The 27940-nt window shown below is 41.1% G+C and overlaps 1 protein-coding gene across 5 annotated transcripts in view; it reads right to left on the reverse strand.

Moving 5' to 3' along the window:
- Nucleotides 1-27940, reverse strand: part of RASGEF1B (RasGEF domain family member 1B) — a 615892-nt gene that overhangs the window by 17736 nt on the left and 570216 nt on the right. For 2 of the 5 annotated variants that reach the window (XM_050790144.1, XM_050790146.1), the window contains 7 exons: nt 14768-14950; nt 12927-13049; nt 12059-12196; nt 2965-3180; nt 2403-2477; nt 632-727; nt 415-517 (listed from right to left, as the gene is read on the reverse strand). In XM_050790144.1, coding sequence (XP_050646101.1) covers nt 415-517; nt 632-727; nt 2403-2477; nt 2965-3180; nt 12059-12196; nt 12927-13049; nt 14768-14950 — 934 coding nt within the window. Of the gene's footprint in view, nt 1-414; nt 518-631; nt 728-2402; nt 2478-2964; nt 3181-12058; nt 12197-12926; nt 13050-14767; nt 14951-27187; nt 27342-27940 lie in introns of those variants that run through there. The other 3 variants (XM_050790148.1, XM_050790147.1, XM_050790145.1) reach the window with 3 other exon arrangements.

The following is a 27940-nucleotide window of genomic DNA, read 5'->3' on the forward strand; positions in this document are numbered from 1 at the left end:
AAGTACTAGAAACCTGAACAGTTAGAAAATGTGCCAGTTTCTTAGGCCACCCTCTTGTCCAAGGAATCAGATAATTGAGTCTTGGATCATTATTTCTACAATACTTGATATGCAAGCTGCCAAAATGCTTTTTAAAACTCTTTATTTAGACAAGTATCTTAACTACAAGTCTTTGTAGATGAATATTTAGCTAAGGTTAACTTAAAACATTCCAAGAATTCTTGCATACTTAAGAAAGATTACACACCTACTCGCACCCATTTGCCTATTTAAAGCATCTTGGACATTCTCAAGTAACTCAGGATTTAAAAATACAGTCCGTACTAACAAAACCATACTATTTGCAAATTTTCTGTGGGTCACTTTATAGGATTCGTAAAGATAAAGGACATGTATCCTCCACAAAATACTCACAGATTATCGCCATCAAGGAGTTGAAGTTGCCAATGTTAAAACACTCCCGAGCTACGTCAATGAAATACTCAATCATTCTTGCTCGGTGTTTTTTCTTAACAGGCTATATAGTAAAAGACAATGGAGGGCAGTTATCCAGTATAAAGGCCCAACAGTTCTAAAATAAGTAGGAAAAAATAATATTGAGAGCTAGGAGACAGAAAATTCATTTCCTCACCATACAGATTTCTGTAGCAACCAAGTAGCTGAGGCGATTAAACCATTCCACGTAAGCTTCTAAGTTTCGTGTTTTCTTCCGTTCACTGTAGCAACTCTTTAGAGAAAACAAAGTAAGTGGATGAGTTAGAGGAAAAAAAGAACGTATTGGACTCTCATTTTGTGAAATACGAGCCTTTATTCTCAGTTTATGGATTAGGCAAGCTTTTTAGAACAACAGAAAGAGAAAGACAATCACTGGCATTCTTGATTATCCTTACAGAAATATCGAAGTCCTTTAGGATAGTCCAGTGAAACACCTGAGGTCTAGAAATGTACTCTGATGCATTTATAAAAGTGTCCTTAGGCCGGGCGCAGTGGCTCTCGCCTGTAATCCCAACACTTTGGGAGGCTGAGGCGGGTGGATCACCAGAGGTCAGGAGTTCGAGATCAGCCTGGTTAATATGGTGAAACCCCATCTCTCCTAAAATACAAAAAATTAGCTGGGCATGGTGGCGCATGCCTGTAATCCCAGCTACTTGGGAGGCTGAAGCAGGAGAATCGCTTGAACCCGGGAGGTGGAGGTTGTAGTGAATTGGGATCACGCCATTGCACTCCAGCCTGGGTGGCAGAGTGAGATTCAGCCTCCAAAAAAAAAAAAAAAAAAAAAAGTGTCCCTAACCCCTCTTCCCGAGAAACTAAGTTAGTCTGGATTGTATCTTCAGAAACACGATTCAGAGGAAGAGTTCTGGCTGCATTCCAAAACAATCCTGACTCAGTTAATGGAGTGCAAATACCAACTGCTATAATCGATACAGCAAAAAGTGGCTACCAGTACAGAGGAGTAGAAATTTTTCTCTTAAAATGAAGCATAGGACAACATTTTACAACATAATGTTGCAACAAACTAAGTGTCTTTCAAGTAGATAAACAGAAGTCTACACCATCATGGTCTTCAGTAGGGTGAGTAACACATTGTTCAAAGGCAAGAAAGTTCATCTCATCTTGAAGTTCAAGGCCAGCTTGAAGAGGCTAATTACACCCCTCTTTCCTTCCTTCCAAAAGAAACAAACAAACAAAAAGTCCACTAGCCTTCTATGGCAAAACAAATTCTTCACTTCCTGTATTAGGAGACACTATTCTAAGTCCGGAAAACAGCTGTTGCCCCTACTCCCAGAAGGGGGCTTTCATCAGCGGGTGTTGTAGTCTTTGCCTAACAATTCAAAATGCTTCCAGGTCACTGGAAGAAAAAAATTTCTTATATGTGTACACTGATTTGACAGTCCACGCCCAGCATTCATTTCTTTAATAGTGGGCTGCACCTAGGCAATAAACCTCTCATGAGAGATTCACCTTAAAACAAGAGGCAAAGCGGTCAAGCCCTTTACTCAGCAAGCTGGATGTGCATCCTGTCTTTCCTGCCCCTGCTATTGTTGAATTATGGGCAGAACCTTCTCAGCAGATTCTTAATCTGCTAAAACCATTATGCTTTCCTCTCCTATTTTCATCACCACAAATGCCTGCATCTACTTGCTGTAAAGGTCCTACTAAATTTCCCAATAAGGAGGAAGAAGAGACTACAAGTTAGTGATGGGGCAAAATTGTAAAGGAGCTTGGAGACCTCGCTCAAGAAAACTGCAATGAATCAGACATGGCTGATGGAAAAAAAAAAAAATTCTGATTTTAAAATCTAAAACCGAATATAGGTCTAACTTCTGTCCCTTATACCCACTATCACAGACTGAGAAATCCCATTTCTGGTTTCAGCGTTGACCTTTGGGTAGACTGATTACCTTGTCATTATCCAAAGGGCCCTTCTGCACGAACGCCTGAACAAATTCTTCCGGCCCAATATAATTGAGCCTCTCCTGAAACACAAACCCAGAAGGTCAACAGTATTAAAGAAAGTGAAAAGAAATGGACTGTCAACTCCCTCTATGACTTTTGGCACCACCTCCCATTTCTTAATGAAGATTATAAAATAAGCCTTTAACCCGAAATACTTTCATCATCAAGGTCTGTGCAGAGGCAATTTTCTGCTTGCGTCAATATTCCACAAGATAGCGAAAGGCTGAGCAGGTTTTGGAAAAACTGATTAGAGGCAGAAGGTGAAGAAGGTCAATAAACTCTTTGCTCTTCAGCCTTGTTTAGTATTTATTTACAAGCGAATCCCCAGAATATCAGAAGCATTCATACTCAAATCCATAAACACGGTATGTTTCAGCTGTCTCAGATGATTTCCCACTTGGATTATTCTAACCTCTCCTGTGACATTACTGTTGACAAATATATTGTCTGGTTGCCAAAGCAAAGCAAATCCGTGGTTGTAAAGGGCAAAGATGATAACAGCCTTACCAGCTCTATATGAGTCAGCTGCTGGGCCAACGTGTAAGGGTCATTGCAGACAGTAATGATATCCCTTTGTATGGACTGTGGCTTGGTCTTGAGAACTGTGAGTCGATCTGTGGATGTGGAGCTGATTTTTGCCAGGACTTCTTCGTACTGGCTGAGTGCAGCAAGTTTGCGGATCAGACACTGCATCATCTGCTGGACATTCTTTCTGTATGTCTGCTAGGGAATAGGCGAAGAATTACATCCGTGCTCTGCATGTCTGGTTTTGCCACTATGCAAACTCAGAGACTATGTCCTCAAATGATTTTACCTGGACACTGGAGAATCAACTTGGTTAAGGGAAGTTACAGGAAGATTTGGCTAGCTCTAACAGTTTGAGACACATGCATGAGGCATTTTCAAACCTGTAAGGTTTAGTTCTTCTTTGGGGTTGCAACTGAGAGTACAATTCAGGTTGGGCCATGAAAACACTACAGTGACAATCTAGATTACCTTTTGAGGGAATCCAGTATAATGAGTACTAAGTATAACTGACTGTCCTCTGTTCCAGCAAAGAAATGTACAGTTTACTGCTGGTGGGTTGAAATACATTGATCGCAAGTCAATGCATCCTTTTCCTAACACTTTTTCTTTAGGGCCACCCTCTTGATTTCTCTAGTCCTATCATTCTCAATCGCATCAGTCTGGCTACCTAGCAGAAATATACCATTACTTCCCACTCACCCCCTCGAACCACCTTCTTTTTGTTTTTGTTTTGTTTTGTTTTGTTTGAGACGAGTCTTGCTCTGTTGCCTGGGCTGGAGTGCAGTGACAGGATCTTGGCTCACTCACTACAACCTCCGCCTCCCAGGTTCAAGTGATTCACCTGCCTTAGCCTCCCGAGTAGTTGGGATTACAGGCATGCACCACCACGCCTGGCTAATTTTTGTATTTTTGTAGAGACAGGGTTTCACTATATTAGCCAGGCTGGTCTTGAACTCCTGACCTTGTGATCCGCCTGCCTCGGCCTCCCAAAGTGTGGGGATTACAGGTGTAAGCCACCACGTCCAGCCTACCACCTTCTTGACTTACACATAAAATGTGGATGACCATGAGGAAGCAGCAGATATTCATTTCTGGCATCTGACCTCCACTGGGCTCATATTCATTTCTTTTGTACTCATGACTCACTATTAATGTTCACAACCGAACTCTTCCACGTGGCAATTATCCCTGCAACACTACTCCCAGGTGCCACTTTGTTTGCTACTTCATTATGCTGCAGCCTCATGCATAAGATAAACTGGTTTAAAAAAGCACTGCATGTAGTTTAGATAACTGTCAACCTCCTGATTTTAAAACATTTGTTAAATCAAGAAATGACTTCACAATCCATCAATCCCAGGGCACAGCTATGATACAAGTTGCAGAGTCCATTTAGTCTTCCTTTTCTAGCCAAAAATTTCCAAAACAATATTCTTCCAGGTAAATTATGATGCCTGTATCAGAGAAAGGCACACAGGCTGATTCAATGCTAACACGGTCCTTAGGTTAAATCTCGAAAAGAGGATGGCCCCAGTAAACCTACAGATATAGAAAGGCCTAGGTTTATGGCTCCATTGCCTTTTAAAAAAATACCACAATATCATTTGCTGAGATTAATTATCTGAAAATTAAATGGCATTTACCTACAAGTATAAGAGCCACAGTTTTTTTTTTTTAATAGAAGCAATTTTGTTTATTACAGTATATTACAAAAACACAAACGAAGAGATATTTGCTTATGAGGAGAATAACAACATATTTGGAAATGGTTAATTCTTGCATAGTCAAGGTGTAAAAAGCATACACAGACTTCTTTTCCTTTTCTTCTCTATTTGTTAGTGTATATTCTGCTGAGTTATTTAAACTGGTCCATTAGATGACCTCTATTTTTCTCTACAGTCATGGATCACCCTGAAATCACTAATGAAACACCTATGTACTTAAAAATTGAACCGTCAAAAATCCCACCTTCCATACAGCATTCAGGTTATCAGTTTAGAAAATGCTATTTGGTAGTATGTTTGTCACTCAAGAGAAATGTCTCTTTTTTGGAATTCAAAGCTGTTCAAGGATGAGTTGAGGGTTATTTCAAATCTCTCATTCCTATTTCCCCCTTCTCTTTTACTTTTATAAACTTGAGTTACATTAAAAATCTATGTCCAGGCATGGTGGCTCACATCTGTAATCCCAGAACTTTGGGAGGATGAGGCAGGAGGATCCCTTGAGCCCAGGAGATCGAGACAACATAGTGAGACCCTGTCTCCACAAAAACTTATTTATATGTTGACTGAGACAGAATCTCACTCTGTTGCCCAGGCTGGAGTGCAGTGGTGCAATCTCAACTCACTGCAACTCCACCTCCCAGGTTCAAGCAATTCTCGTGCCTCAGCCTCCTGAGTAGCTGAGATTACAAGTGTGTGCCACCACACCCAGCTAATTTTTTGTTGTTGTTTTGTTTTGTTTTTGTTGTTGTATCAGTAGAGATGCGGTTTCGCCATGTTAGCAAGGATGGTCCCGAACTCCTGACCTCAAGTGATCTGCCCACCTCAGCTTCCCAAGATGCTGGGATTATTAAGCATGAGCCACCATGCTTGGCCTCTACAAAAATTTAAAAATTAGCTGGGCACCTGCAGTCCCAGTAACTTGGGGGAAACTGGGAGGATTGCTTGAGCCAGGGAGGTTGATGCTATGGTGAGCTCTGATGGTGCCACAGCACTCCAGACTGGGTAAGAAAGCGAGAACCTGTCTCAACAAACAAAGCAAGCAAACAAACAAAATCTATCAACTTCAACTGTTTTATTCAGTCCTTTGTCCCAAATGTCATAACAAATGACTACATGAGAGTTAGATACTACTTCTAATAATTATGCAAATATTTCCCAGTGTATTACTCAAACTGGTTTCTGAACACCTTCTTGGAGATACCTTAGTTATAGCATATACTATCCGGGGTAGAATCCCTTCTCAGCCTTTTGGCTAGAACAAGTGCAGAGTAGAAAATACGTGTTACAAAGTTGAAGTTTCACAGTCAGTAAAGCCTGTTTACAAGAGCAACTCACAACTATATGTTACTACTTTACTAAACAGAGCTTGATATGAAGAAGGGACTTAATCTTCTTTGCTAAGTCTTTCTCAGAAAATGCTGAGTTTTCGGTATAAACAAATTTAACTTGTTTGTGTCCAATAGAATAGTTATTAAAAAGAAAAAGAAACATGGCCCAATCACATACCGGACTACTGTGTAGCAGCTGAAAGAAGATACAGCTACCTGCACTGACATGGAAAGGTTTCCAAGACATAAGAGAGAAAACAAGCAGGATGAAAAATACTAGGTAAACACACATGGGAACAAAAGCCATACACACTACTTTCTATGAAGACCTGTATACGTAGGAGCAGCTCTGGAAGGATACACACAAAATTGACAACAGCTGTTACCTTTAAGAGAGAAGTTGGATTGATGGAAGTTTTTTGGCCTCTTTTGCTTTGTATGAATTTTCGAACAAAATCCAAGTGAATATATTCCTATATTACTTGACATGTTAAAAATAAAATGTTTTAAAGCTTTCCCACAGAATGGGATTTCTTGGATAACACAGGCATGAGACATGCACAAGAAAGTTATTTTCACTTAAAAAAACCCAACAACCCTAGGCCAGGCGCGGTGGCTCAAGCCTGTAATCCCAGCACTTTGGGAGGCCGAGACGGGCGGATCACGAGGTCAAGAGATCGAGACCATCCTGGCTAACACGGTGAAACCCCGTCTCTACTAAAAAATACAAAAAACTAGCTGGGCGAGGTGGCGGGGGACTGTAGTCTCAGCTACACGGGAGGCTGAGGCAGGAGAATGGCGAGAACCTGGGAGGCGGAACTTGCAGTGAGCTGAGATCCGGCCACTGCACTCCAGCCCGGGCGACAGAGCAAGACTCCGTCTCAAAAAAAAAAAAAAAAAAAAGCCAACAACTCACTTTAAAATATTCATTATTCTGTGCCTCAGCTGCTATTCCATGCATGCTATCATTCCTACATCATGCACCTTTTCCTCACCCCTTCCCGGGATCCACACAGAAAACACTTTAGCTAGAAATTATTACTTCTCTTCAGGGTACCACACAATTGTACCAGCTGGGAAGCAATGAGCAGAACAAACTGCTGAATGGGGGCAGCCTGGGTTCCACCCCAGAGATTACGATCGACTTGGTCTGCAGTGCATTTGGGTCACAAGATCTAGATGCGTCTCAGCTGATCCTTGTATAAGCCAAGTGTGAGAAGCAATACTTTACTGGCATATCTGCTGAAAGATTTTCATTCCGCAATTTTTTTTTTTTTGAGGTGGGGAGTTTCACTCTTGTTGCCCAGGCTGGAGTGCAACGGTGCGATCTTGGCTCACTGCAATCTCTGCCTCCCGGGTTCAAGAGATTCTCCTGCCTCAGCTTCCCGAGTAGCTGGAATTATAGGCATGCGCCACCCCGCCTGGCTAATTTTGTATTTTTAGTAGAAATGGGGGTTCCTCCATGGTGGTCAGGCTGGTCTCAAACTCCCAACCTCAGTAATCTGCCTTCTTCAGCCTCCCAAAGTGCTGGGATTACAGGCGTGAGCCACCGCACCCAGCCTATTCTGCAATTTTAAAAAAATTTATTGGGGGAAGAGGCAGAGGAATGTACAGTCAGGTTGTTAGCAAAAAACTGCCTCAAAATATCATGGAAAAATGTACGTAATAGAGTATGGGAGAAAGCTATTCAACAACTAGTGTGTGAGCATGGGAGACAGTGTATGCACGCCACCTCTTTTAAAAGTTTCCTGCTGCCATTTGATTCCATTTGAGAAATCAAGCTTTGTGTTGTTAAGCACGGTTCCTCACTGAGTCATGAATTACTAAATATGTACTTATTCTTTTTTATAACTTCAAATGCCAGTGACAGTAATTACCTGGCAAATAAAGATAGAAGTTCTTATTATAAAGACCAGCCCCTTAAGGAAGAGAAAATTGCATTCTATCCACCACAGTCATTTGTCATGTAATTCAATCATTAGTTTCATTTCATGTTTCTTGCAGGCAAGTCCTAATAAACCACTTCATTTTGGGCAAATCCCCAGGGGAGAAACATATTAAGCCAAATTATGTAGAACTGTCCTGGCAGATTCAGAAGAACCTGACTAAATTATATATAGGGCACACCTGGATTCACTGACTGCCAAAACGAAAAAAAAAAAAAGTCCCAGGCAAGAAGCAACAAATCCCAACCCAGGCTCATATTCCTTCCAGTAGAGGGAAATAATTTTTCCCTATTCCAGTAATTCATTTGTTCATTCATTCATTCACTGACTCATTCATTCAAACACTACTGAGAGAATACTAGGTGCCAGGTACTGAGCTAGGAGTTAAGGAGGCCAAGGTGAACAAAGAGGGCACAGCATGGGGTCTAGAGAGGAAATCAAGCAACAAAAATGCAAGCACAGTCATCCCTCAGTATCCTTGGGAGATTGGTTCCAGGACTTCCCTGCAGATGCTCTCACATCTCTGCTATAAGATGGTATAGTATTTGCATACATCTGCACATCCTCCTGTATACTTTAAATCATCTCTACATTACTTATAATACCTAATGCAACATAAATGCTATGTACATCACTGTGATACTGTATTGTTTAGGGAATAATGACAGGGAAAAAAAGGCTATGTATGTTCGGTACACACTTAATACTTTTTGAATATTTTCAATCTGAGGTTGGTTGAACCCATGGATGCAGATCCCACAAATACAGAGAGGGGGCCAGCTATACTGACTCATCACAGAGTGCTAGGAACCACTATGAAGGGAAGAGCAGTGAAAGCCAATAATGGGAGAGGGAATGATCATAGTTGGGGTGCTGAAGGAAGGTCTCTCTGAGGGGAGACACCTAAGCACATGACTGATAAGGAGCCTGATAGCCAAAGAACTGGAGGAAGGACATCGGTCATACAGTTTCAGACCTGAAAGGGCATTAACACAAGGCAGTTACTTCTATGATTTATAGAGACGAGGAAGGAGCAAGGATTTAGAGGACTAGCCAAAACACACTCAGATAAACCAGCTGGCAAGTGTGGATTTGAATTCTGAATACTGAATAGAATACGGAGTACTGAATAGAAGCAACTAAAGAAACAGGTTCCCTGTGAAACCCAACCTGATCAAGGCAGGTGACATCTCTCCACTCAACCCTTAGTTTAACCAGTTTCTCAGTTAGAACTGGCTTGTCTTCTTATCTCCTCTTTTCGTGCTCAAAACCATCTGAACTTCACAAGGTTTCTATCAAGATTGTTATTAACACAGGAGTGTTGAAAAGAAGCCAGGGTCACAAGGCTGTTTGGCCCTTCTCTCTGTTCTACCCAGCTCTCGAATAGCTTGATTCTGTTAAACAAAAAGACCAATTTTCATCTGGTAAACACAGATAGAAATGATTTCCCCTTTGACTCCCGCAATAAGAAGGACCATCCATTTGGTATTTTCAAAACACCAACATTTTATCTTAAAATAAAAAGATTTTTAAGGTGTTTCTTTTGGAAAGAACTAAGTTATAAAGGCAATAGAGGGAAGATAAGATGATTGACATATAATGTTAAGTAGCTAAAGACAACCTAACTGAAATGAAAACTGTCTGACTTAGGTCTCAGCCTTCACACAAGAAAAAGCCCTTATGATGTCACTAATCTTTTGAGCAGCTTCAGATACATAAACCAAGGTCACTGAGCCAGCACTGACCCTGCCAAGGAACTCCCAGGCTAACCCTTCTAATATAAGATTTGCTACAAAACTGCACCATGATGCTTAATTTTTGCCTTTGTAAGCAAGGGACCTATCAATTCATACCTGGCTGGAACCTGTAATAGGCAAACTGGCAAAATGATTATAACCGTCATAACTTGCACAATGACTCAGGAAATGACTCATTCAGCCCGGCAGAAATAATGGCTGTCTCGAGCACTTGGGTTCATAACAATATAATGTCAAAAAGTAACAGTAAAATGGTTAATTCCATTTTCATGAGAACATAATACAGGAAAGCCCATACACATTTTTCAAGAGCTAGCCTTATATAATTTTAGTCTGATTTTGTAAAATTGGGAGAAATTGTATTAAAATGTTTATATCTATTAAGATGCCATTTATTATTATCTAACTAGCTGTGTCAAACCTTTTTGGAAGGAAAAAAGGTATAAGTAAAATTAAAACACACTTGCAACATAAATCCTGTGCATGAGTTGACATGAACATAGCCCCAAAGTTATTCAGACGAAAGTTTTTAAGTTTTTCACTTAATTTCCTCAAGAATACACTTCCCCTTTTCTCACAAAAATTACAGCTGGGCACAGTGGCTCACACCTTTAATTCCAGCACTTTGGGAGGCCAAGGCCAGTGGATTGCTTGAGACCACAGGTTCAAGACCAGCCTGAGCAACACAGTGAGGCTTTGTCTCTACAAAAATTAGAAAAAACTAGCCAGGCACAGTCGTATGCACCTGTAGTCCCAGCTACTAGGGAAGCTGAGGTGGGAGGATTGATTAAGCCAGAGAGGTCAGGGCTGCAGTGAGTCATGATGGTGACACTATACTCTAGCCGCCTGTAATTCCAGCACTTTGGGGAGGCCAAGGCCAGTGGATTGCTTGAGCCTGAAAGTTCGAGACCAGCCTGGGCAACATAGTGAGGCTTTGTCTCTACAAAAAATAGAAAAAATTAGCCAGGCACAGTTGTATGCACCTGTAGTCCCAGCTACTAGGGAAGCTGAGGTGGGAGGACTGATTAAGCCGGAGAAGTCAAGGCTGCAGTGAGCCATGATCACAACACTATACTCTAGCCTGAGGAACAGAGCAAGACTCTGTCTCAGAAAAAAAGGATAGGGTATCAAGTTATACGCTGCAGCATACTACTGAAAGAGTTCTCAAGGAAGGTTATTCATAATGGAAAATGCATTTTAAGACGAATGAAATGCACCATCATTGCCAAATGCTTCACCTACTTTTTCCAGGTGAAAGTGTATCTGTGCCTAAACGACTTGTTCCCAGAAGTTGACCTGCAACATGGAAACTACAAGGACATCCTTGCCCAGCAAGTCTCAACACAGAATACCAGCCCTCCAGACGTGCTTCCAAAAGGATAACCTTGAATTTGCACAGCTAGTAGTTAGAGCTTATCAAAGGCTCAACTGAGGGAAGTGATATTTAGGAAAGACTATCTAAGAGACTTCCTTTTAATCTCCACCTATACTAGATTCTATCCTTAAATCAACTTCTGAGCGCTGGAAGACTTGCCTCATTTCCTCAGTCTTCTCCTCCCCCAAGAATTACCTTTGCTCATTCACACATGAATCTATGAATTCAGTTTCTGTCCAGGAAGGTGTTGTAAACACCATAAAGAACAGTTTCTAGGATCTCATTCTATGACCCTATACAAAGTTCTTCAGAAGAAAGTTTTTAAATTTTTCATTTAATTCCCTCAATAATCACTATACTTTCCCTTTTCTGACAGTGAGTATCACATGACCAGCTGTATTTCCCTTTTACCTGGAACTTAAACTCGTACCACAGCAGTCCTGTCCTCCTCTACTCATTCTCAACAGAAGCATATTTGTTTGCTTCCTGCCACAGCCCAGAATGTCTATTTCTATTTATGATTTATTAATCTACCATTTCTCATTGGTTAATATATTAATGTTATTTACTGTGTATCCACCAGTGTTTATATCTATTAACATGCCATTTATTATCTAACTAGCTGTGTTAAACCTTTTTGGAAGGAAAAAAGGTAAAAGTAAAGTAAAATTAAAACACACTTGCAACATAAATCCTGTGCACGAGTTGACATGGACATAGCCCCAAATGAATCACATAACACTCTAGATCATATCCCTTTGAAGTGGGATGTTATAATCATTCTCACTTGACATACCAAACAGACCAATATGTGATATGGAGGGCTTGCCCAAAGGCAAAACAGAGAGGAAGCAGTGGAGATTAGGATGCATAATTCAGCACCATTTCCCACCCAGGCTCTGCCTGGGAATTCCAGTGGCCGTGCTAAATTCAGGTTACCAACCTCTTCGCCACTGGCTATCCGGTGAGCCAGATCTTTTAAGTTTCTCATCATTCTTTCATCCCGAAAATCATAGGGAAATGTTTCCGTCCATTCCGTGAGGAGTTGAAGGATTTTGGGTGCAATTTTTCTCATCTGGTTCTAGGGAAAAAAAGCAAATCTAATTCAGTGATATTTATCACTATGGACTACATCAAATAAATAGTTACAAACAGTGTCATTGAGAAACTTCTAGTGCAAAGTCTTTAGGGATGAAGAAGAAGCTCCAGCCCCTCTCCCTCCATGTCAATGCCAAGTGCCACCAACTTAAGGCAGGACCTAGGGATCCTCAATTGCATTTAATTAATTTACTTTTTTCAATTTTTAAATTTTTAATGTCTTTGATTTTTGAGACAAGAGTCTCACTCTGTCCCCCAGGCTGGAGTGCAGTGGTGCGATCTCAGCTCCCTGCAACCTGCCTCCCAGGTTCAAGCGATTCTCCTGCCTCAGTCTCCGGAGTAGCCGGGATTACAGGCGTGTGCCACCACAGCCAGCTAATTTTTGTATTTTTAGTACAGACGGGGTTTCACATGTTGGCCAGGCTGGTCTCAAAACTCCTGACCTCAGGTGATCTGCCCACCCTGGCCTCCCAAAGTGCTGGGATTACAGGTGTGAGCCACCTGCACCCAGGCTGCATTTGATTTATTCTGTATTCTTTATTCTTTATACCATTCACAATTCCCCTTGCATAGCCGCAATGCCATTTATGCACTTCAGCCTGGGGATAAGCCCCGGTTACTTAACGAACCAACTTCACAAAAATCTAAGCCATAGAGTCAGCATTCCTAATAAAACAAACTGTAATATTATAATATTAAAAATGTACCATTACCTTATCACTATCAGGATCACTTAGTCTCTGGTGCTCAACACATAAGTGGCAAACTTTGGCCATTAGCTCATAAGGATGCATAAATAACCGAGAACTGAGTAGGAAGGTAAATATGTATGTTCTCTGCAGCAAGAGAAAAAAGTCATCATTGTTACATTCTCTCTAAAATTAATATCTTGCCTTTATACTATACATCTTATTTCATTAAGTTCTCCTGATCAAGTTAATATGCTGCAGTTTCAAAAGTAATGCCTACTAGTAGTAAAACGGTGTAAGATTAATTTCTCCTTTACCTTCTGATGTATGTTTTCCCTTAAACCATACTAAAAATAACAGAAGTACAGGATAAGTTTGGCTCCTGGAATTATTCAGAGCACATTTTCACATCCATCCTCAGGGAGCCAGGATACCAAGACACATAACTCACTTTAGTAAAGAAGAATGAAATGCAGCCCAGAGAAAGAAATCTTACTCGAATATACTACCCATACAAAACATGGTTGTGTGTCCAAATACTCTGTAACTCAACGGAAACCAAACAAAAAATAACAACAAAAAAACCTACCTACCCAATGCACATAACACTCAAGAATTCTCCAGGGTGTCTAGCACGTCACACTAAAGTGTTTGTGTCAGAACATTCAAAGGCAGGCTTTCAAGTAACCTATTTATTTGCTTAAAGGCAAAGCAATTTAATAAAGCACAATATAACACTATATACTTTTCTTTAACCACATTGTCTCCCAAGAAGCCAGTAATGAAGTAGTGCTTATTTGTTATAACAATTTCAGACTCCCATTGAAAAGACAAATTCCATGGGATTTTTCTTTTTTCCTTAGGCGCCTTTACTAGCTCATAAACACTTACAGGGCTGAACAAGGGATTCCTTTTACTTCTGATTACAAGTTTTCCCTGTGTGGCAACATATCTGAAAATGCCATGTAACAAAATACACAGAGAGATAACTCAGTAAGAAACACTATGGTGAATTACTGTGGCAAGCACGAACTATCCTTTGCACCCCAACGTTATCATTAAATTTATAAAGACAAATGAATGCAGTCTCTAGATATTTTCATGAGATCTTTATCAATAACCAGCTGCTCAGCAAATCTCCTACTACTAAGCTCAATTCCATAGAGGTAGCTGTAGCACAGGGAAGGGGAAAAAGTCATTTGTCCCAGAAAGAAAACCTGTGTTTGACTGCTGATGCTGGGAGTGAGACCATGAGCAAATACTCAACACTCTGAATTAGTTTTCTCCTCTCTTCCCTCTTGGAATTACTGTAAAGACTAAGAAAACATATAACAAATTCCCAAGATTAGAAAGTGCTAGCTATATAAGTGTAGGTTACCAAGGTAAAACAAAGCAACCATGTCATCTGATGTTGAATCTATAAAGAATTACATCTTGAGCATAAATCTTGTTTTCTCTTCCATATACTTTCCTTGGTTACATTCACTTTTCTTAGCATAGTGCTGGTCTTGGAAACAAAAAAGGCATTACATATTCTGGGAGCATCCAAAGTTCTCTGACATTTCTATTTAAGGACTAAGCTATATGCATGAATCAACTCTACAGATACTTCATTTAGATGGTATCAGACTGTCTACAATGTAGTAACTAACCTGAAAAGAAATTGATATGCACAGTACACCAAAATCTGATCCTTATCCAGGCTCAACTTGATTTCAATGCACTTGATAATCAATATGCAATTTCTTATTAGAAAAATTCTCAGCAACCTAGAGATAATTCTGTATTATCTATGGTCCCTGCCTACTGTACTGTAATTTCTACTCGTTGCCAAGGATGTGTTTCAGAGAAACATGAATACCTACATCTGGATAGTAATCCACATTAGGTACTAAGTGCTGGATGAGTGCTTCCAGGGATCCGGAGAGGAGGTTGTTGTCATGGTAATACAACCCTCCACAGCTGTCCTCTGCAGACTGATAGAGGTTTCGATTGTAACCACTGCTGTCAAACATTGCTGAAAAGGGAGGAGTCTGAGGCATACTTTCCTAAAAGGAATAAAAAAGAAGAAAACATAATGTCAGCAATATGCAGTATGAAAATAAAGGTAAGCTTTAATAGGCACCAAGATTTAACAGTAATGAGAGAATAGGCAATTAAAATAGTAGTTCAGCTTCTGACACAATATCAGAGCCCATCAAGAATCAAATTGCTCTCTGAGTACCACATGTAAGCATACTTTTGAGTACCACTCCCATTCAATCAAATATCACACAACGCTTAGACCAAGGGGCCCACTCTGGACTTAAACTCAAGTCTCTGGCTGTCATATTTAGATGTCACTCCTTCAGATCAGATTGTGAAAGGGGCAAGGGAACTGAACTTCGATTGCTTTATCGCATGGAGTCAACAATTTTCCTAAGGTGGAAATGTGTACACCTTAAAATTTGGTTGGGAAAAGTTACCTAACACTGAAGATCTATCTGAAGGACCTGAAGACAACCAAAATCGAAGCTGAAAACACGAAATTGCAAAGTAGGCCTAGAATTAAAGTACACTGTGTGCGTGTTTATATATGCATACGTGTACACACAAGATTTCATGTAGACTCCTCAGTTTTCACTGAAAGATCAGATGCTGTTGACTTTCTCCCCTTTGTGTTAAATTCTCCTGGGGCTGTGGGGCGGTATCTTGTAAAGCCTCAGTTCTCAATAAACATGCAGGCTGAGAAGGCACCTGATTTGGGAACAAGGAGCACTGTGACAGTCCTGAGATAAGTTGCTCCTCTCCATCTGTGTACTTTGCAATTCACAAAGGCCTTGTCAGAGGGTGCTCTGCAGACGGCAGAGGCTATTAAGTTATTACTTGAATTCCTAGGGATGGCACCCGGCCCTGAGAACAGACTCCCAGTCTCTGGCACCACGTCTGCACAATGGAGGCATTGAAGAGCTGCAGAGACTGGGGGCTTCAGAAGGCAAACAATGAGGGGGAGCCATACTCCAAGTCATGGACTGACGGGGACAGGGCGTGTGGAGGCAGCAGGAGGACACAACCTGGACTAATCTTTCTTTTCAAGATGCCAAAAGATATTTGCATCTCAATGTGGGAGGGGCGTGGAGCCCTGTCTGAGAAGTCACATCCATCACTCCTTGAGCATCTGTTCCAGCTACAGCTGATGGGTATACAGAGCATCACAACCTGTGCACGTGCCTCAGCAGGGGGCGGCCAGGGGTGGGGCATTAAGAGAAAACATCCATCATCAAAGCCAACCTGGCCGGTGAAAACAGAATTAGAGAAAAGAAACATCAAGAGAAATAAACAGGAAATAAAAACCAACTTCATTTCTGGGTACTTTGTCCCCTCCACAAACCAGTGCTGAGGGACAATTTAAAGGGATCCATGAAAAAGCCACAAATGGGAAGAAGGTGTTGACTGAGAACCACTCTATCCACAGGGATTTGTGACTACCGGGGTCATTGGCTCCATGGCTCTCCTTTAGGTAGCACATAGTCATAACAGCCAAAGGGTCAGGCACTATGGGATACAACATTAACACAAATAGTCTGCACACACCCTTAGTTGGCAAGACCTCACGTGTAGGAACTGCAGTTAAATAAATAAATCATTCAATGTTAACATTTTATAAGGCAATAGACAAGGTACATTTCTTTCCTCTTCAAATTGCCAGGTTTCTATGAGTACAACTCCTGTGCAATATGATCATTGCAAACTGGCCATCCTTGGTGGGAAGAAAAAGAGCCAGTCTGTCCTTGCCCTGAGAAACTCATAATGTCCTCAAACTAGGAGGCAGGGACCTGAGATTAGAGGCACCTAAAAGCTCCCTCAGATAACTGAGAGAGAACTCTTTGTCTGGATTTGGTTGCCTCTGGCTTAAAAAAGCTTTAAATGGTTATAACCACAGTGTCCTTCACATACAGCATGAGGAACGTCATGCCCTTGGAATCGGGATTTTTTCTTTCAGGAACCACACAGTTTCCTTCATTGGAGCACTTACTCATTGCTAGTACAACCATTCTAACAAAGCACTTTTGGGAGATGGTTGGCCAGGATTTGGAAATTCCAAAAAATCAGAAAATCATATTCAAAGGAACCACAGAAATCACCTGGCCCAGGATCTGGAAAACATTTCATTTCACTTTCCAACTGCTATCAATTCAAGTGGTTGTCTAAAGGCCTGAGGATGAGCAAGGAGGATATGCAAGCTGTAACTCAGTGGGAGAATGCAGGTTCTAAGTGATTAGCAATGACTGTCAGACAGTCATGGAAGGAGACGCAGCCCATGTGCCATCACAATTTAGTCCAATCTCCTCTTCTTATAAATGTGCACACTGAGACCCAAGGGGGTAAGGTGACCAGGCTAAGATGACCCAGTAATGAGGCCACAGCACATTGCTGCACTCCTGCTGGATGGAACTCCCCTGCATCAAGTACTCTCTGGCCATGGGCTAATTAGCAGTAAGCAAAATGGTCATGGGCCACTCAGATTTTGTTTTCAAGGAATCAGCACCAAAAGCCACCAAGTATTTGCACTTCTTAATTATTTACTCCTGCAGAGTAGACAAGAGCTCGGATCTGGACAAAGATTCAGATTTAATGAAGCCCTAATTCTGGCACTTAATGGCTGTGAAATCTTCAAACCCTCAACACCACCAGGTATGTTTTCCATCTGTTATTTCCAATTTTGCTTATCCCTTCCAAAATCCTAAATAATAACAAAACTACTTATCTTCTTTAGCGCAAGGTTCTTCTTAGAGCATTATGATTAGAGCAATGACAAAGACTGTGTATTGTTTTTTGGAACTATATCACTCGTAGTATTTCTTTGAAGAGGTGCAAAGTATCAATACTTAGAAAACTCCCTCCAACAAGGGACCAAAAGAAAATAATGCAAATAGCGATAGAAACCAAACTGAGGTAAATGAATAAGGGTTATGGCTTACTGTACTTAAAAATCAACTGTAAGAAGAGAGTTATGTCACAGGCTATTTTCTGCCTTCTAACAAGCCCAAAGTTATGCTGCTAATTAGCTGATTTCATTTTCCCATGAAACCACCTTGATTGCTGACCTTGCACATAGCAATAACCAACTCCTGAGATTCAAGTCACTTCAGTCCCTTATTTATTATGCACAATAGTCTTATTTTTCTACCTCCCCATATACTCCAGACAGAACCTTTTCAATTCCTTAATCCCTTCTTCCTTCGTTAGTCATAATTCTTCTCACTATGGGATACTGTGTGCTGGAGAATGTCTTCACATGTCACAGCCCTTTACTCTCTGAAGCCCCCCTCCAGGTCTCTCTCACGACATCCGTGATGCAGAAGGCTCTGAGAATTTCAATGGCTCCATTTGCGTAATTGTTTACTGACTACAAATGCCTTCCTGGATTCTACAACCACCTCATCTGGCAGGCATCCTCATCTTTTTTTGACTACATAAGCAGCTGAGGTTCAGAAAAACTGTAATAACTAGCTTGGGGTTAGACATGGAGTAAGGGACAAGTAGGGTTTCAGAGTTAGGTCTTCAGATTCCAGGTTCAAAATTTATTACACTACATCACGATATGCTGCAAATGGTCTTCTTTGAACTTCTGATGTTTAATCATTAAACGAAAATCCTGTCAGTCTGTCTCAAATTGTAGGCTATTAGGATAATTCACACGTTTTACATGTTCTACATAAATCCGTGCTCCAAAGAAGTATTAGTACCATTAATTACTCTTACTAAAAAGTTCAACTGTCAACAGCAGTATTTAAGCTACTGGCTTTTGCCATCAAAGCATGGTCTCATCAAGACACAGAGATTCCAGAGATTCTAGTGTGGACTTTAAAAAACATTAAAATATCCTCAAAACTGGGATGTATGTAAACAGTTGAATGGTAAGAAAACATGTTTACTTAACAGACTTTTTAAGTGATATATGCAATGACAGAGCATCTAACAATGGATAGCCTCTTAGACTCAATGAAATATAGTAATATTTGCTCATGTGTATTTTATAGATTTCCAGCAAAAAAAAATTTAATGAAAGAAATGACCAAGAGAAAAATTATGGCTCACAGTATTCATCACACATTGCTGGACAATGTCTAACAAGTGGCCAGTCTAGCTGTTTTTGGAAGGATCAACTGCCTGTGTAATAGACACGCTTGATAATCACAAGGAAAAATCAGCAGAATGGTACAGAAAGCACTGTTTGTGGAACAGAATTCTAAATAGCTAAGAAGACAAACATAGTAGTCTGTTTTCTCTAAAGTATCTTCCCTCTTGTTAACCACACACCAGGAGCCACTGTTTGTTCTGTATTCCTGACTTGATATCTGGGTCTTTTGTTTTAACTGCTTCGGTTCTGGAATTGAAAAGTGAGGACCAAAAGACTAAATATTGGTTTAGCTCTTGTTAAGGAAATAAATCCAATATTCAAAGCACTGGGCATGAGAATCCAGACAAGTATTTATCCCTGGGCACTATTAACTCTAAGAATCACTTCCTAACGATTTCTCCAGGGGAAGAAAGGCTCAGGGTAAGGTTGCTCATAACCCGTAACTTCTATTTATTTCATTCAGTCAGTGCAGTTCTCATGCCTTCCTTACTGGCAGCAAATCTTTTCCTTTCAGCTTCCACAACTAATATTTTCTGTCTCTGAGATCCTATAAACTCTCAACTTACTCCTCTCTACACTTTGCAACACAGCCTCAAAACTAGCCTCTCCACTGTCGGCCATCTGTCGTTAGTACAAATTTTGCCTAACTCAATATACCTATCAATGGGGACCAGCTAACGAAAAATTTTGTTTAGGAAAAACTGACTCTTCTCCAAAATTAGAATATGTGGATGGAACAGCAAGTTAAATACTGGCATTAATTTACCATAAAGTCCAACTTCAAAGTAGCTAATTCCTTCAGAAAAAAGAGATTTGTATGAGACATAAGAAAAAGCTGCTGACTTTGTTCAAATCCTACCAATAATACATAAAGCAGAGAGCAGGTTCATCTCAAAAGCTATTCTCACCTTATGAAGTTGCATTTGTAAGTCAGTTCTTTACAGCTCAGAATATATTCAATTCAGTCAGTGGCTCTTAACTTTTTAGGTAGATCACAAATCTCTCCCCATCACCACCCCCAGAGATATTTACACACCAGTTTTCATATACTTTCAGGGAATTTACAGACCCCAGATTTAGAAGTCCATGTACAGAACCTAGATATTACTTCTCTACGCCAAGGAAGGAGAACATGGTGGCTCTGACAGTAACCTTGGTCTAACACTTTCAAGACTGGCTCCTTAGAAATCAAGAAATTCTTAGGCCAGGCGTGGTGACTCACGCCTGTAATCTCAGCACTTTGGGAGGCTGAGGTGGGCGGATTACCTGAGATCAGGAGTTTGAGACCAGCCATGGAGAAACCCCATCTGACCAACATGGAGAAACCCCATCTCTACTAAAAATACAAAATTAGCTGGGCATGGTGGTGCATGCCTGTAATCCCAGCTACTCGGAAGGCTGAGGCAGGAGAATCGCTTGAACCTGGGAGACAGAGGTTGTCGTGAGCCAAGATAGTGCCATTGCACTCTAGCCTGGGCAAAAAAAGCAAAACTCTGTCTCAAAAAAAAAAAAAAAAAAAAAAAAAAAGAAAAGAAAAGAAAAGAAAAGAAAAAAGAAAAAGAAATCAAGGAATTCTTGTATTTTCAGGTAGTACCAATCAAACTGAGTTAAGAGAATAAAATAATCATAATTATTTTGGCTTGGGTACAGCTACTGAAATGGGCTTTTTCTTTTCTGCATAAATTGAGGCAGCACTTTAGGATGTGAGGAGATGCAGGGAGATAATGGGAAATAGATTCTGGTTTTAAAACAATGAACCAGGGGAAAAGAAAGTGTAGAGCCATCAAAATTAGCATATAGATTACAGGTTATGCTGGAAAATCTTCCAACAGGAAGTCAAGATATACCCAGCCCAGGTATACAAGATGAATGTTCTTTCTTAAAATTAATTTGGGAAGTTGAAAAGTTAGTTGACAGACAAGACATCTTACAGAGGCAGCTAATTTGGTCACAAAGATAGATCATGTTCTTCCAAGGACCCTGAAAAAGTTCAGCCTGACATTGATCCAGCAGCAAGGAAGCAAGCTCTGGGTGATTTACGATATGAATGGATTTGAAAGGCATGCCTAATGGTTTCAAACCCACTAAAGCGCCAGATGAAAAGCTGCCTTTTTCTAAACAGCAGACTGTGTTTGAATTAGTGACTGCTTTTGCACAATGTTATTTATGATGAAGCAGGTGCACCAGGATAGGGTGGTTTCAGGTGACAATTCAAATTGGAAAAGAGGTTGAGGAAAAGATGGGTATGGGAACTAAATCAAAAGCTATCCCTCAATGTCTGCAATAGGTGCTTTGTAAATCTCTACCAGAATGTCGAGTCAGCATTTCCTCTACACTTGAAATGAGACAGAAAATGTAAGAGTCAGAGAAAAAAAGGTTTATTTTTTTGATCCCTATTTCATCATACATAGAGTGCTTCAGTGAAATACCTAATAAATCCAATGCCTTGATGTTGACCATAATATTTTAGCTTCTGTTCAAATATTGGGCATGTGTTCCAATTAAAGAAAAAGAAAAAACACTTAAGTAGACGAAGGCCTCCGTATCACAGCTGAACTTTGAAAGCATATTTGTTTAGTGGGGAGAGGTTTAATTTAATATCCTGGAATTACTGGTTCCTGAATTCCCATCTAGATGCCAGAAAAACTTTGCCCTTTGGTGAGATTCATCTTCAACAATTTGTTTCTTCCTTTTCTCCCTTGAAGTTGCATAGATCTGAATTAAGAGTTCACATATTTCAGCTTTACTCCAGCTGTTATCTCAAGTACTTGCAGCCTGCCTCCTTTTGCCCTGCTAGAATACCAAGATTGACTGCACCTTCATAGGGTGTATCTAACTATGGATTTGAGCCAGGGTGAAAGGTAAAAGTCAAGTTTCTGACACTATCTAAAACATGACTTAAGTTTGAAAATGTCTAGATTGCCAGGTGCGGTGGCTCACACCTGTAATCCCAGCACTTTGGGAGGCCGAGGCGGGCAGATCACAAGGTCAGCAGATCGAGACCATCCTGGCTAACCCGGTGAAACCTCACCTCTACTAAAAATACAAAAAATTAGTTGGGCATGGTGGCGGGCGCCTGTAGTCCCAGCTACTGGGGAGGCTGAGGCAGGAGAATGGCGTGAACCCAGGAGGCAGAGGTTGTAGTGAGGCAAGAACGTGCCACTGCACTCCAGCCTGGGCAACAGAGCAAGACTCTATGTAAAAAAAAAAAAAAAAAAAAAAAAAAGAAAGAAAATTTCTAGATTATCTTCTCATTTCTGTCCTCATTCAGAGGAAGTCCTAAATCAGAGATTTCTAACAGCATCTCTGGAAACTGCAGAAATGCTACACCTCTGCTTACCTCCTTTACAAAAAAAAAAAAAAAAAAAAAAAAAAAGGTATCATATTGAGAGGGTAAACAACACAGAGAAGACAACTCAGAGTCAACTCACATCTTTGGTATGTGAACAGACAGAAACTCCAAGACTCCAAGATAAGTACCTTCTTTGAAAGTAAGTCCCACAGGCTTAGTAGATTTCACAGTTAAGGGAGAAAAAGAAAAAAAAATCAGTATTTTTGAGGAAGGAAGATCCTATTTCTCTCTGCAATGAAACAGTGATATTATTTCCTGATTTATCGGCATCCATACAAAAAGTGAATTTGCATTCTGTTTGATTTGTCTTAGATGCTACTTAAAGATTTCCTTACTAATTCCTAATTGATGGAGGAAGGGGATTCTGACTCAAATAGTTTACTATCTTTGGTTTCCTCGGAAGAAAAACAAAGCTAAGATTTGTCATCTTTTGTCTTGGGGATATGTTGTTAGCAGTTTATTAAAACACAAATGACATTTCAGCACATGACCTGGAGAGTCAATTAAAGCTCTTCTATGAAGTAAATCTTTACTACGTGGGAACTGAACCCAGGACATATTGAATGTAAAGAATGTAATGCATACACTCTTTATGCATTAACTTTTTATCATCTACATCTTCTATGCAGTTCCTAAACTGGACAGTAGATGGCTCCTCGTTCCTTGTCTTTCAAAGGGTTGGCACTTTGTAGCAGTAACAGTGCTGATTTAGAAAAGCAAAAGGATAACTAGAGTTATGGGGAAAATATACTGAGAAACTGGTATTTGTGATCTTGGCATATTATTGAACTATACAGCTCATACTGTACAGGTGAAGACATACTGGCTAATGTTATTTGGTCATAATGCCTTACATTGTAGGTGCTCAACTACAATGAGAATTAAATATTTCCTTTTCCTAGAAGAATAAAAATGATCTTCTGGATAATCAAAATCATCATTACCTAATTGAGTGCTGTCAAAAAGAACTTTCTGGGATACTGAAAATGTTTTTCTTTTGCACAATGCAATAGAGTAGCCACTAGCCACAAGTGACTACTTAGCACTTAAAACGTGGCTTATTGCGACTGAAAAACTAAATTTTAAATTTTGTTTAGTTTTAATAAACTTAAGTTTAAATATTCCCATATGACTAGTGGCTACCATACTGAACAGCACAGATATGAGTAGCTGAATCATCATTTATACATGGTAGATCTCAACACAAATAAAGTAATATCATATGGAGAACATTCTTTAATAAAAGGTTTTATTTTTCTATACCTAATTCATCTCAAGAAAATGATCTGATACCTAATGAGGATGTTTATTAAAAAGTAGAGTTTTCTATTTATATTTTAGTATGTAATAGGTTACTGGGATAATTTTCCAGCTGTGAATTTTTGAAAAACTGTATTCATCCCTCCCCATTTTTCTCTTTTAGAGCAATAGAAAGATGTTGGTACTCCAGGTGAATTTGTACTTTCTCTGGGTTAAACTAATTTTCTAAGCAGGGTTTCCTAATAAAATTTGAATCAACTGAATTATTTCCAGACACAGGCATACCCTGAAATGAAATAATAAATATAAACCTAAGAAAAAATGGTTGTTCAAAACAAATTTAAAAATTTAATGGATAGTAATATTGATTTAATAGGCCAAAAAAAATCTGACACCAACCTTTTTAATAATCATTTTTAATATTCATACCTACAGAAGAACAGAAGCAAAAAGCAGTTTAATATTAAACTTCTACATAAATTAATCAATAAAAAGAAATTTCACTCTCCTCTCTTCATTTCCACATACCTAGAAAGTAGGTGAACATCTAACTGCAAATCACTTCACCCTTCATTAGTCCACCCCTAAGACAGGGTGTAAATGCATGAAGCAGTAGTACAACAAAATAAAGCAGTTATGACAGACCTAAAGAAACTCATAAATCACTCCATTCAACTCCGCACAGTCGTTTTACAGAAACTGCAGGCATAGAGAAAAAATAAATCACTGATTAGGGCTCCAGATCCGCCAGAACCCAAGTCTCCTTATTTCCAAAGCAGAAATATGTCCGCAGCACTAGGCTACAACATCTGTCACTTTAGGATAAGCAAAGGTTGCATGGGTCTTTTTTGTAGTTTTAACTGGAGAACCAAAAAGGACAACTATAGGTCTGAAAAAGTGAGGGGAGTGGGCTGGCAATACCCAAATTCAACTACTACTAATACAAATCCCATAAATCTTAAACAGCATTTTCAGTGCAATTGGCCTCTTTAAGAAGTCACAAAATGTTTTCACAGCTTTTTCATTTATTATGTGTGGCGTCAGAATCAAGATTCCTAATCCCTGCTTCAAGGATTCTAGATTCTTCTCCCAAGCAAAGGAAAGGACAGTCCTTTCACCCATCTCCTTTCCAAGGAGGTGCTCTCCTGGGGCCATCCCAGTGTTCCTCCCAAGTCCAATTCTTCCAGGTACTCTGTGGATATTGACAAAGCTGATCCCAACACTCTTGAGTCATACTAGGGATCCCAGTTTCTCCCCTTCAATTTTCTTACCATGTCTTTTTCCCTCAGAAAGGTGTATTGCATTGTTTTTATTTGGTCTACTGTACTCTATTAACTAGTAGTTAATTTTAGGGTCTAAGAATAAAATGTTATATAAGAAGTATGTGTTATTAAAATATTTTGATTTATACATATAAATACATATGTGTCTATATATACATTATGTGTATACACACACGTATAAAAAATCCATTAATGCTAAGCTGTAGCGGGTTAGCGGGAGACAATATATGTGAATGTTTTCTGGTGATTCCCAGGTATTAGATGTGGTAGTATCAGATAAAATATCCAATGGAGCACATAAAATGAAGCAAGACTGAAAATGCACCATAGGAGAAATAAATTCTAAGAATGTAACACTTCCTTAGACAACTGGAAAGTGCAAAGCCAGTATACTTAGTAGTCAGAAATGTTGCCACCTCCAAGAAAACAAAGGATTGACCCGACATGCAGTGGAAGAATGCCAAGAAACTTGTTAATCAGTGGCTGATCTCATCTTCACCAGAAAATCTGCTTGAAAGGCATAATATAACGTTGTTTGTAAACCCTGATGTCTGTCAAAAGTGCCCTAAGGTCCTCCTCTCTAGCTCCACCACTGCCCCTCACTTAAAAAAATAAAATTACCTTTAATGATAGGGTTTAACAAGCTGCCATTCTTCTTTTTTCTGTTATGAAAAACTCAACAGCAAAGAATTTTTATTTTTATTTCTTTTTATAAAAGAAATCAACTCTACTTTTGTTCTAAATCTCATGGGAGCAGTTATTTTCACCCAAATCGCCAACCAGGTACACACGCTGCTTAACTGTTAACCTCCTTGTTTCTTAGAAGAGGCTTATTGCCATGGTCCAACTATGTTTTAAATTAAGGCACAGCCGTCACATGCCAAGCTCTAGCTACTGTTTTCAGGAGGAAAGGGCAATTATTCACCCCATCTGAGTGTGACTGTGCCAGACATCATTCAAAAGTGCACCACCCTGATCCCTAGACTCTTCCCCTTTATGCACCCAGTTCAGAGACCCTCCCCTCGGCCATTAGACCATCTGAGCTAAATATAGATCTACACACACCAGCAGTTCCTGATCGTCGTCACATGGTGCTGCTGACGAAGGACTCCTTGGAGACGCGTTCGGTCCAAACACATACACAAATTTGTGTGCATATTCATCGATATACACCATATCCACCGAATTCATCAGGGAGGATGGACACATACATCTACATTCCGAAGAGAAAATCGCAGTCTAGACAATCTCCTTGTGTTATGTGCCACACTTGTGCCACCCTCGGTAGTGTCAGAGGACTAAGCTACGTTGCTTTTTCCTGAACTGCGACGATTTGGTTGGGGCAAGACAGCAAGCCGTATTGAAATGGTACGTCCATACACACACACAATGGCGCGCGCACCCCAGCCCCCGTCTCGCCCTTCTCCCTGGTGCAGCACTGAAGTTGTTTTTCACAGCTCCCTTAGAAAGAGCCTCCCTCAAGCTGATCGCCCGCGAGGCTCCCGGATACCTCTAGCTCACCTTAGATTCCCCAGGCAGGTGACCCGAGGCTATTCAACTGAGCTCTGGCAAAAGCAATACGACTCAGTGTCTCCCAAGTTTGCCAGGTGAACACCGAAGGATGACAGAACATCACCTTGTCGGTGAGGAGTATGTGACTTCTGTTCCCTTGTCCCTTCCTACGAGTCAGACTTTAGATTACATGGCACTGACAACAAAAATCAACAGCTCCCCCTACACACACACACACACACACACACACACACAAAACTAGTTAAGAAGTGGAAGAATCAACCTAGGTATGCACACGAAGGAAAGAAGGGATGAAAAAAATGATGGACGCGACTACAACTCAAGACAAATCCTCAAAAACCACCGATCTCGAGACAGAAGGCCTGGCTGCAGGATCAGGGAGAAAGAGGGAAGGCACAACCCAACCCAAGCCCGTCCCTACCCGGGTTCCAGTGGCTCGGCCACGCACCTGTTGGGGCCGCGGCAGTCCCAGGTGCCCGCAGCGGCCGGGCAGGGGCCCTCCCCCGGTCCCGGGCTGTAACCCGGCTCTTGGTGCCCGCGTTCGCGCTCACTCGCCTCGGGATCTCCCACCGCCTCAGAGCGCACCCAGCCGGTGCAGTCTCTGAGCCCTGCTCGCTCCCCGCGCGGCCCCGGGATCTCCAGGGAGAGCGCAGCGCTCAGCAGGGTCCCGAGTTCCCGCTACCGGGCTGTGGTCCCCCCGCCTGGAGAAAAACCCAGCCAGGGAACAACCTACCTGCAGGTGGACTCTGAGTCCTCCGCCTCCCGGCTGCGTGCCGCGCGCCCACAAATGCGACCAAAGGACAGGGAGCGAAAGCGCGCGGGAAGAAGAAAAACAAAATCTGCCTAACCAGTCGGGTTCCTTGTTTATACTGAAACTACGGCAGCGGCCGCCGCGCACGCCCCCTTTGCTCGAGCTCCGGTCTCCTGCTGCCAGCCCCGCCCCCCCGCCGCCAGCCCCGCCCCACCCCGGCAGGCGCGGGCCAATCACCGCACAACTCACCGCCCACGCCGCCGCCGCCGCCGACCCGGCAGGCGAGTCCCAGTGAGCCTTAGACTCCCGCAGCGCGTGGACCTGGGTGCCCTCCCACTCGGCAGAGGGCCGCGGAGCCCAGCGCAGCGGTGTTTAACAGAGCTGGTCGGGCTGGCTCCGACTGTGAGCGTTTCCTCTTGAGTGCACCCGCCCCGGGCTGTTGTGCAGTTGTGAGTGTGTGTGTGTTCATTCACCTGTATACTATCTGTAAATACCGGCCCGACTCGTTACACAGTATCTATTAACATAATCGTGAGCTAAAGGTTACTGTCCATGTAACTTTCAGAAGAGAGCGGAGAGGAACCACAGAACATTTGCTCAGCAAATATCACGTAGATCCTGGTGCTAAGCACTGTGCAAAACGCTGGGGGCACACTGTTGGCAAAGTAGGCTGGTCCCTGCCATTGTGAAGCTTACATAGTCTAGTGGAGGACATACATTCAGCAAATAACCACC

The sequence above is a fragment of the Macaca thibetana genome, chromosome 5, assembly GCF_024542745.1.
Source record: "Macaca thibetana thibetana isolate TM-01 chromosome 5, ASM2454274v1, whole genome shotgun sequence".
Classification (NCBI taxonomy): Eukaryota; Metazoa; Chordata; class Mammalia; order Primates; family Cercopithecidae; genus Macaca; species Macaca thibetana.